This window comes from Sphaeramia orbicularis, chromosome 5, assembly GCF_902148855.1.
Source record: "Sphaeramia orbicularis chromosome 5, fSphaOr1.1, whole genome shotgun sequence".
NCBI lineage: Eukaryota > Metazoa > Chordata > Actinopteri > Kurtiformes > Apogonidae > Sphaeramia > Sphaeramia orbicularis.
Window position 1 is genome coordinate 9,234,068 of NC_043961.1, and position 11,840 is coordinate 9,245,907.

General features: G+C 36.3%; 1 protein-coding gene across 1 annotated transcript; it reads right to left on the reverse strand.

Annotated features, from left to right (window-relative positions):
• Window positions 1-460: 460 nt before the first annotated feature.
• gnl3l (G protein nucleolar 3 like) lies at window positions 461-11,488 on the reverse strand. The gene is made up of 15 exons (XM_030133773.1): window positions 11,406-11,488; window positions 11,277-11,320; window positions 9,547-9,657; window positions 9,344-9,460; window positions 8,429-8,512; window positions 7,996-8,131; window positions 7,480-7,583; window positions 6,698-6,842; window positions 5,626-5,713; window positions 5,374-5,551; window positions 3,673-3,815; window positions 3,448-3,584; window positions 2,088-2,254; window positions 774-948; window positions 461-552 (listed from the first exon to the last, which is right to left on the reverse strand). The coding sequence occupies exons 1-15, from the start codon at window positions 11,416-11,418 to the stop codon at window positions 485-487; spliced, it is 1,710 nt and encodes a 569-aa protein (XP_029989633.1). The 5' UTR covers window positions 11,419-11,488; the 3' UTR covers window positions 461-484.
• Between the last annotated feature and the right edge of the window lie 352 nt (window positions 11,489-11,840).

Consider the following 11,840-nt stretch of genomic DNA (forward strand, 5'->3'; position numbering starts at 1 on the left):
ACGGTTGTTATCAGTCTTCTGCAGAGCTTGATGATAGGCTGATCATTTGAATCAGGTGTGTTGGAAGAGGGATCCATCTAAAACATGCAGAATAGTGGCTCTGGAGGACCAGGGCTGGGCACTACTGTTCTAAGGTTTCATCACTACTGCTGCAGAAGGAGCATTGATCACCTCAAACACTAAATTTTTATAAAGGCCTTCAAAACACAGGTTTATTTTTGGGTAGATGACGACTACACATAAAACCAAGTCTAGGTCTGTTGGATCACATAGTATTAAGTGTATTTTACATGTGGTTCATTTGACAGTGTTTATGGGCGTGTAGATTAAAACTCTGCAGTGTAATATAAAAAAATTCGTATTGATGAAAAGAAACATACCAAGTCGTGTTGCAATGTGTTTTGTGAGTCAAAAATCCTAGGTATGCTTCAATCAAGACAGACATAACACACACAATGAATGAATTAATATATTTTTAATTAGATTAGAAATCTGAAAGAGAGAAGTCCATTGCAGCTGTCAGGGAGTCTGAAAGCTTAGTGGCGATTTTGTCTGCAGAGAAAATGAAAAGAAAACAGTTTTAGTGACTTGCACAACAGGATAAGACCTTTTACAAACTTCTTTTAGGGTTTTCTTAATTTCTAGCCTCTATTCCAACAACTTCAACATGTGCTTTTGTTAATTTCTTTAAAGGAAATAAAGGACCATATACTGTGTCTAGAACCAGATGACATAAAAAACAGCTGATTTAAACAGGAGTTGACTGTACAAACCAGCTCTTTTCTGTTGCTTTTTCCTCTTCTTGTTTGCAGCGACGAGTGCATGGCCCTGCTGCAGAGGATCCACATTCAAGATATCCTTCAAATCTGGAGCCCTGGACACTGCTTCACTTGCCGGTAAGTCAGCCTTTGACTTCTGAGACTTTATCTCCACTGTCATTGGCCCAAACTAATGTAAACAATATATACGTAAATACAGATATTATATATAATGATAACAATAAATACAGATATTATGAAATTCAGTTCTGGTCCAGATCCAGCAGTGCCACAGGGACCCATGTCCTGTTCAATAGTGTCTGTGTTTAAACTAAATACAGGGTTTCTGCAGGTATCAGCAAATATAATTTAATGCCCTTTTTAAAGCCACTTTAAACACATTTAATGCCCATGTCCAACTGCAGATGCAGTTTTATATATAGTTTTATGTTCGTTTACCGTCCACAGGCTTTAACCAGGTCTGACTACTTCCTCCTCCAATCACTTCTGCTAAAACTGGCATTTTCCCATTTTTCCCACATTTGCTAATATTCCCTCTGCTCTTTCACCACAGCATGAACACACTCACAGCACGTTGCATTCCAAGCATCCAGTGTTGGGACTTTATGTATCGGTCATAAAGAATAGTCAATTAATGGGTTCCACCTGTCAATCATCGCACTACACTTCTGATCAAAATTATTAAATGTTTATATAACCAAAATAAATCGTGAATAACAATGTTTTTTTCATCAAGTATATTTAATTTTTTAATGCCTCTGGACATCAAATTTAATGCTTTTTAATGACATTTAATGGGTCAATAATGTAAAGCGCTTTGGGTGTCTAGAAAGGCGCTATATAAATCCAATCCATTATTATTATTATTATTATTTTTTAAGGCCTTAATTTTCACAAAATCAATGAAATGACTTTTAATGCTTTTTAATGACCTGCAGACACCCTGAAGTAACTGATCTCCATATTTAATACATGTATGAATAGGTCTCAGTAAGTACTTTCACATGAAATGTGATACAACTGACAGAAATAAAATTTTGGAACAACATTATTATTAAAGTTAATAGTGCATTTACCTATTTGAGTCCTTTTTAACTTTCAATTTATATTGATAATATCTTTACACCTTTTTTTCTACAAGTGATACTGAAATGTAAACTGTTCCATAAAATAGAGTTTTTCAGCTAAATAAATGAGCCTATTGAGAAATGATAGGTGAAACTTTAATTTTTGACACTGATGTTCACTTTGGCTGGATCTGGCCCTTATCTGATTCAGTAAACATGTAAATGAAGTATGATGTCACACCTCTGGATCCTGGTCATCCTGCATAGATTCAGTGTCCTCTTGGAACTCTGACTCGGCCACTGACCCTCCCTCCATTTCCAGCTCAGACGGTGCTTCACCCTGACCGCCTTGTGTCATTCCAGAGGTTTCCATGCAGAATCCCATTTGGACATCAGCACAGGATGACTCTGAAGAACAGAAAATGCTCTTCCAGAATTTTTGGTTTTAAAGAATCAGTTAAAACAATTTTTGTGTCAAGAAATAACCTTTGGATTTTAGGACATCCAACAATTCCTGCTTTATGTCGGCAATGAAAAGTACTACAGTTGGAGACAAACCAGATAGTATGTGTTAGGGAATGGAAGAAGAAGTAAAGTTCAACAGTACTTTAATTAAAATAAAGCACTGTCAGTAAAGCATAAAATTAATGAAACTGTAAACAGTTGCAATTAAGATAAGATGGGATACAATACGATAAGACTTTATCCCACCATGAGGAAATTCAGTTGACAGCAGCAACAAACAATAAAAAATCACAGAGGGAAAAAGACAGGTTGAAAAACCATGAGTGAAAATGAAAAATATAGAAGGAAAAATTTAAAAAAAATTTTTTTTATGTAAATATTTATATAAATAAAGAATTTGAATTAAATATTATTTACATATTTACATCATCATCAGTTACAGAGAAACATTCTGTGAATATGTAAATAATTAGATTAGACAGAACTTTATTGATCCCTTTGGCAGAATCCTCAGAAAAATGAGGTTACAGTTGCTAATCAAACTGTTGGTGAAGAAATCTTTTTTAACTTAAAATTCAACATTATTTTCCTTTTGAAATTAGAAAAAAAGACTTTACTGATCCCACCATACTTAAGACATAATTATCATACAGTGCAAAATATGTCTTGAGGGGTTCATCAGTTTTGAAATGGTTAAAGTCAAAGCTTAGTGAATATATACTATAATTCATATCAGACTCAGTTTTATTACCATTCAATCAATGGGAATATGATTGAACGAAATGAAGTTACCCAGGTTTGTAGCATAAGAAGATAAAGAATAAAATCTAAAATAGAATATATAAACAGCAAGTAGGGTAGAATAATACTACTACAAAAACATGAAAAAAAAGAAGAAATAACAAAAGAAATTCTTAATATGTACAAAATTAGACAGTATGCAATAACAGTTAAAGTGGTAAAGCATGAGCAGCAGCAACAGTGACATAAAGTGGTAATATATTCTTTGTAAATAAACTACTCCAGAGATGAAGACAGAGCTAAAAAAAAAAAAAAAAAAAAAAAAAAGATGGGGGGGGGGACTAAGTTTCTTCTGAACTGTGTGAAATTACTCTTCTTTTTTTTTTTTTTTTTACCTGCTAGAACCTCCTGATTTCCTTTTTCCAGTTCTTCCCAGTCAAAAGCTTTACCCATCTCCATGACAATCTGTGCGCTGACATGTGTGGGAAGGGTGTGTGTCTCCGGAGGATGCGTGAAGTAGCTGATCCTTCCCCTGAAGAACATGAAATGTCCAAGTTAACACCGTTCATAGACACGTGCTTGAGCATCATTCTTGTAGCTTCCTGCTGCCGTTCACCCACCCGGTCCAGTCCATTAATACGCCCTTGGCTGCTTTGTCTGTGTCAGGCAGTCCCCCTTTCCTGAGTTTGCCTTGGCGTCGTGCAAGCAGCGCCAAGAACTCCTGAGCTGTTTGAAAATCTGGAACCCCGTAGTGCTCCATGATCTGCACACACAGGAACAACTCACATCATGGCTCTAAGCAAATTATGAACAGACATGACATACGCAGGAAAATACAGCAGTTCTGGCAGGTCATAGGGCAAGAAATTAATAAGATTCTATCTACTAATGGAAACAACAACCCCTTATATTTGTTATTTGGCATATCTGATTTGTCCATCACTGACAAATTTAAAAGAAAACTTCACCAAACACTTGCTTTCTGTGGTAGAAAGTGTATTCTTCTTTAACCTTTAGGGGTCAAAGGTCACAGCCCCATCACTCAATCACATAACATATTCAACACGTCGTAGCGTCAGAAGTCGGTCACGTAGAATACTGGGGAATATTGCATTTGAAAGTGCGGACCTGAAACACTCTCCCACTTGTTATTTGATGTTGATAGAGCAAATACAACCAGAGATATGATGGTTTGAAACCAGAGCAAACAAACATGAAATAAAGTATAAAAATGAGGTGAGCGGGCGTTATATTTCTACCCATATCTACGTCATTTTTTGTCCCTTTTCAAAATGGAAAAAACTGTCTGAATCTGTGGATTCTAATCCACAGACTGCATTAGCATTACAGGTAAGGGTAAGGATGACCCCTACCTGAACCGGATGAGGAAACCGGGAGGACTGGGGGTGAGAAAACGCATGTGTAAAGATATGATTTTATGTCAAATATTTGTGTATAGTTTTAATTTATTACAATTTTGATTTTATATACCTAATATCTGGAACCAATATTCACTTTTAAAGTCTTTGAAAAGGTTCGTAAACCATCTTTGTGTTATTTATGCAATAAATTATATACATTTTTCAAATTGGATTTTATATTTTTGTGTGTTTTTTGTCCTTTTGTGTTGATATAGTAGGTTAAAGTGAAAAAATAATAGAGATGAGATCGGTGAAGTTGTGCTGATAAAAAAGATACCAAACATGGGTATAGAAAACATTTCTTTATATAGTATATAAAGGCAAAATTAAAAGTACTGAAAAATGGCCAAAATAGGCTCAGACCCCTAAGGCTTAAATGGATAATGGATAAAGTTCCATCTAAGGCTCAGTGTCAAAGGGTGACCCTTGAATATGTTTCACTGGACTCTGTCCCTGCGCTGCCGCTGCAAGGAGGTTCGCGCAGCCGCCTGCAGCGGCAGCACGAAGCTTTGTTTCCCACAATGCATGTCGCGACAAAAAATTCTGAAGAGGCCTGAGTTACCTCCCGGCTCTGAATGTAAACACATGGATTTGTTTATGGTGGATGGTAATTCGAAACTGTTCACCGTAATGCAAGAGATTCAGGTGAGTAATCACAGAAAGACTTACAGATTCGTGATACTTAGGCTATGACTGAGGTTTTACCAATTTGATGAAAAATTGGTCACGAATGTCTCCCGCACCTTTAAACTAGAGTGTCTTAAGATGTTCTTTAAAAGTCTCAACAGAGTCCATGGATCGAAGGAACAGAGGGAGGTTGTTCCATAGACGTGGCTGCACAGCTTTAACAGATCTGTCACCAAAAACATATATAAACATATATCTAAGGACATGACATACCTGTGCCTTGTTACAGCGTCGGAGGATGGCTTCAACCGGTGGAAGTGGATCTACCAGCTGTTCGATCTTCACACAGTTGCGAAGAATCATTGCTGCATCGGATGTTGATGTTGCCATGACAATGCCAGGACAATCTAAAAGTTTAATGTGTTTGTCCAGATGCACCTCCTGAAGGCACCTAAAACCCATCAGATGCATTAGCATGACAGCAAGGAGTTTCAGAGAACTACAGGATGAAAAAGTTGGTCTTACTTTGTGACACCGGGAGTCGCTCCGACGTTACATGCTCGTGCTCGTTTTAAACTGTTGATCAAACTGCTCTTCCCCACATTAGGAAAACCTGCGAAACAGAACAGAGAAAATGTCTTATATGCACAGCCAGACTTCCATTAAACCAGTGGTTCTGTGTTTTTCTGTCGACCCACCCTTTGGAGGACCATAAACCTCCAGTCCCCCCTCAACCCCAACAATACTGTAACAGTGGTACAACTGGAACTGTTATTGACAGAAACATCAATATTATATCAATACTTTTTGCTTTTTCATGAATAATTTTTTGTTCAAATTAAAAATAACTTAGATTTTTGATTGAATAATACAAATAAACTCAACCAGACTGCTCTGAGACAATATTTTAAGATAAGACATGCCTTTATTAGTCCCACAAGGGGAAATTCCAGGTTTACAGTAGCAAAGTACAAAAGCACGCAAGAGCAGAAGTGCAAAATCAAGATAAACACAAACCAAGAAAGCTACATACACTATTTACAGCTGTGCACATGCTGATCATGACACAGATTTATTGCACAGTAAACATGATTTGTCCAAATAAAAATAGGAAATGTCTAATTATCTCCAACTCTGACAATAAAGTTTCTTTTCTTAGACCAACAAACACATGTTGGTTCCACAGATGACCATGTGACCAATACCAGTGGGTCAAAGACCTGTTTCCATTGGACATCTGAGAACATTAAAGTCCAAACTGTCCAAACTGGTCCAAAACACAAATGTGTCCATCCACGTGCCTTTTCCAGTCCAGTCCTTGTCCACTGTCCAAAGCTAAACTCTTTGTCTAGTCTAGTGACGGATCACCGTGGCAGTACATTGGTTTGGTGGACGTCGATAAAATGAGTCCAGGGTGCTCCAGCCATTAACATTAGTTCTACCTGATACATGTTCTAGCCTGAAGAACAAAAAAACACCCAGGACTGATCCCATGACCCCCCTGGAAAGCCTTTACACCCCTCTAGGGACCCCCCCACAGTTTGACCAACACTGCATTAAACACAGAATGATGCTGATGGATGCATGTGCCACGTACCTACAACACCAACAGTAATGGCCGTCTTTATGTCCAGGTTTCTGCAGTAATTTCCAAGCAGCTTCATTAAACAATCTGCACCAACACAAGCACTAGTGCTCAGCAGTTCAGCAGTGGCTTGTGTAACTGGTACGTTACTGCGTTTCTGTACAGGACAAGACAGACATAGCCATTTCATTAACGCCCATTTACACAGTACACATGGTTTTTAATGGCTGTTGCATAAAGTTTGTATTGAAGTCTATTTTGTGCTGCTGCTTGTCAACATCAACCAACTTCATTCCTAATCCAACGACTGTGTTGGATGTCTACAGTCATATCACCTGAGAACTGTTTTCTATACAGAGGATGTGGATCAGATTTTCTGTAAATCCTCATGCTCACCCCTGACATTTTCAATGCCTCTCTTCTGCTCTTTTACAAGGGCAAAAGCAAGCAACACTAGCTACTATATTCATGGGAAGGAACGCCTCTAGGACCAAAAAAAGAGTTTCTTTGAGGTGCTCTTTGGAAAAAGGGATTCATAAAGTAGATGACAAACTGGATGAAAACTCCAAGGCCCTCTCTTCAAACATTAAAATGCCTTTATTACCATGGCATGGTCATTTCTAGACCTTAAAAAACACTTCTACGTTTTTCAGCTCCAAGCCTTCCTTGACTTCCTGCTGAAGGCAGGTGTTGCTTTAAAAATAACTGTTTCTCTGCACAATACAGATTCCTACACAAACTCCAAGCATGTACAAAAGCCCACATGGTCTTCAACTGAACCTTCAAGTTTTTACCAAGTTCTTATTCTGCTGCTGAGTCGACGCTTTAAAAGCAACAGTGGGAAACTCATTACGAAGATACTTGATCCACTTTTCAACAATCTCCTTGGACACCAGATCTGTAACCACAGAAAAAACATGTAAATAACTGTTCACTATTTAGATTCAATAAATACAGATATTTAACTATGATTCAGCTGTTTGAAACGAAAACAAAATCAACATGGCAATTAAAACAAGGATGAAAAAAAACAATACAGGAAGACAGAAGAAGCTACAAATAAGATAAGAATATGTCAGTCTATAAACTAATCAATGTCAAGTATAAGATGCAAAGCGTGTAGATGAAGATAAAGTGTGCAAGTTTCCAAAAACTGCATTGACAGAAAAACTAGAGACTGTAAACAAAGAAAAACATTGTAAATATTATAAAAACAGATTAAACATTCATTGAAGGGACAACAAACACAACAGGTATAGTAAATATAATTTGCATCTGTCAGTTTTTAATATGCATTTAGTTAAACTTACCAATTTTATTAAGCACTAACACAATCTTCTTGTTAGTTCCACTCTGAATGACTGCCTGCTCCACCTGAGGACATCTGCATCCAAGAGGGTCACGTACATCCAACACTTCCAAAATCACATCCGAGGCTTCAACAACCTTTAAGAATATATATATTAAATAAAAAATAGAGAAATCTCTGTGTTTAACATCATTTCCATTCTACACAATTCACCTCAGAAGTCATGAATCAAAGGTAAAAACAATCAATACAGATTAATGTTAAATGCAAAGTTACATTTGATTAATGGAGAATAGATTAATCATTTATGAGTTGTTTGCTCAGTTAAAATCATAGTTTGTGTATTTTTCTGTGGTGATTTTAAATAGAAAACACAGGTTGATCATTGACTCCAAATATGGACTAATACGTTGGTAAATAGGGAAATACCATACCTTCTTAAATTCTCTGTAATAGGCTTTTCTGGAATTTTCATTCTCAAAATTAACATGTTTTTCTAAACTCTGCATCTCCGTCTCCTGTAACACAAATAAATACAAATTACAGAATGTACAGGGTGTCCCCAAAAAATGAATACACACTTTAAATAATTGTAAAAGTAGGTGTTTATTAAAATCCATTTAATTTTCAAAATGTAATAGAATTTACAAACATCATTTTATTGTTTTGTCTGTCCCTCCTGTTCTCAAACTGATGTCCGTTCTGGTCCAGACTCTGCTGACAACGACAAGCAATGGAATCACACACATCACCAAACAGTTCCCTTGGTATTTGCGTGCATTCACGTTCAGTGGCTGCTCTCAATTCAGCAACTGTTGCAGGTCTCATAGCGTAGACTTTGTCTTTTAGGTATCCCCATAAAAAAAAAGTCTAGTGGTGTGAGGTCTGGTGAACGCGGAGGGTATTCAACCAAACCCCTCCGTCCAATCCACCTGTTGGTCCAGTTCACCAGACCTCACACCACTAGACTTTTGTTTTTTATGTGGATACCTAAAAGACAAAGTCTACGCTATGTGACCTGCAACAGTCGCTGAATTGAGAGCAGCCATTGAACGTGAATGCACGCAAATACCAAGGGAACTGTTTGGTGATGTGTGTGATTCTATTGGTTGGCGTTGTCAGCAGAGTCTGGACCAGAATGGACATCAGTTTGAGAACAGGAGGAACAGACAAAACAATAAAATGATGTTTGTAAATTCTATTACATTTTGAAAAGTAAATTAATTGTAATAAACACCTACTTTACAGTTATTTAAAGTGTGTATACATTTTTCGGGACACGCTGTATATTTCAGTATGCAGTGATTGCATTTTTTAGGTGAATTTTCACTTTATAAACTGATATTTACTCTCTGCTCAAACTCCCTCTGTCGTTGTAGGATGTCGTTCTGGAAGTTCAGTAAATTCCTCCTCTTCATCATCTCTCGTTCTCTGGAGAGCTTCTGCTTTTCTTGGAGGTCCTGAAGCTAAATAGAGTTTAACAGACAGGGTAGTTTATATCATGAAAATAGGAGTTACGTTACCTCAAATCTGAGCCAGGCCAAGCGTTTACCCTTTGTTTCCTGATTTCTTCTGGTTTTCTGTGCTCTTTGACTTGTTGTACAGAAGACTGCTCTGTGTTCTTTTTCCGCCCTAAAGCTTCACCCATTCGTCCATCTTTACTCTGTCCACACAAACATGGAGTCAAACATTTTCAGATTACATTCTTTATGTTTTTGTTAATGTAAGACCACACATGAAAAGTGACAAAGAATGAACACTTAATTACTGCAAAATAGGCTTTCCAAGTATTTGTACTTTGCATGAGTTTTTGTTTTTTCCTTTATTCGATTAGATTCCTTTTATTGTCATTGCAAATAAATACAACAAATTTTTACAGCACAAGGTGAAAACGGGATCCATAAAAAAGTATAAGAACAATAAATCCTAAAGAATAAATTATGCCATTCATACTCTACACACATGCATGCAAACAGATAGTGCCTGAAAAATATGCAGTGATCATAAAATAAGCCATTCCTGCATAAAATAGTCCCAGATTGATGCACAGGCCTTATGTTTTTAGTGCATTATTTAACCAGTACATTGTTGGATAAATATCTGCCCCTCCCACTCCTGATTTATTTACAAAAGGCTCGTTAGTTTTGTTTTAAAGCATTTGGGAGGAATCATTTTGTATCAACTAATTTCATATTCCTGCATGCCTTCCCAAGATTAAGGCTGATTTATACCTAAATGGCAAAACGACGAAACATAGAAAAGAAAATTGTGATTTCTCCGATGTATTTCACACAAAAACATAGGTAACAAGAAGAAAATGAGGCAAAATAAGACAAAAACACACAGTTAATGATGTATGGATAGTCATATGTCAGATTTGCAAATTAGATTAAGATGATATCTATAATTTACAATAAGATACAATATGTTTAATTTTTTTATTTTTTTTTATCTCTACTCCAACTTCTGGACGAAGGGGTATTGTCATCATTTTGTCTGTCCGTCTGTCTGTCCATTCAATGACATAATTGCATTATCTGAAAAATGCATTCAGATATCTGCATCACATTTATCCTGTGGATGTATCTTGTCATGGAACAGAAGAATACTGAACATAGGTGACCTATGACCTACTGTTTCCAGGTCCAATGTCCTTGTACAGTTCTAATATCTGAGTGCTTTCTCATATAAATATATATGGAATAAGTCTGACACAAAGACAATCTAATCTAAATTACAGGGCAGGAACTTTAACACATTCTTACACTATATTTGTTAATTTATTTGAGGTTAGAGTTATTTCATTGTTAGTATTGTATTTCAACAAGACCGGCACAAACACAACCAGTACAAATGTCCTTCAAAGGCCTAGTTTTGCTCATATTCTAAGTACATTTCAGAGCCTGTACTCCTATACTCTTACTTCAGTTAATAAGTTGAATCACTGTTTCTACTTTAACAAGTCCATACGTGCTTTGGTACAAGTTAAAAAAGTACTTTTGGCACATCTTTAGAAAACATCGGACATCAAATGGGCTATAAATTCATCTAGACAGACTTTATTGATCCCAGACTGGGAAATTGCAGTGCTGTAATTTAAAACAGTTTAATAAAAAGACCAACTATTCACAACAGTAACAAATGAAGGATCTTGACAACATGACATAAATGTCAGTTTTGTGAGCTGTGACAAACTGAATTAAACCAAAAACATAGAACAGAAGGTACTGACCACAGCTCAACCGCTAACAGTTAGCATAACATTAGCCTGTTAGCACTCACCTTTAACTTGCCCATGAGGCCCAGACGTTTGGCCCGCTTTTGTTCTGGAACAATGAAGAAAAAAAGATTTAATCATTCACAGTCATGAGAAATTAAATATGTATTTACTTAGGGTTGAGAAATACGCACTGGCTTTAGACATGACTTCAATTTCTGTCTAACTTCACGTGTAGTAGAAAGGAAGCGAGCATGCGTAGCCAGACGTCACCAACAACATCCGGGTGCACTTCAAAATAAAACACCAAAAATAAACAGCCGTAAAAAAAAAATAAAAAAATAAAATAAAATAATTAAGGATATTTTACTTATCGTTATTATTTATTTTATACACACCTGTGTAAGTTTAGAGTTTTAATCTTAGTTGCTGTATTTCGCATGAATAGAATTACATTTTTGTATTTATGTTTTTACTAAAGTTACTTTTCACAAAAAGCAAAAATGGTTTTACTCTGAGTTAAAGACTGAATAATATACATTTTGACTTTGTCAGTTTCATCAAAAGTAAGAAATGAAAAACTCAGATAAACATACCATTTTCTCTGTATAAGCCAAAATGGTGGTTCA

Excerpts from the sequence above, each read along its gene's own strand:
- gnl3l (XM_030133773.1), bottom strand. Across the intron at positions 8,132-8,428 it reads ATTACAGAGAATTTAAGAAG|GTTGTTGAAGCCTCGGATGT; the intron begins GTATGGTATTTC and ends ATATTCTTAAAG. Across the intron at positions 2,255-3,447 it reads AAATCAGGAGGTTCTAGCAG|AGTCATCCTGTGCTGATGTC; the intron begins GTAAAAAAAAAA and ends TCTGTTCTTCAG.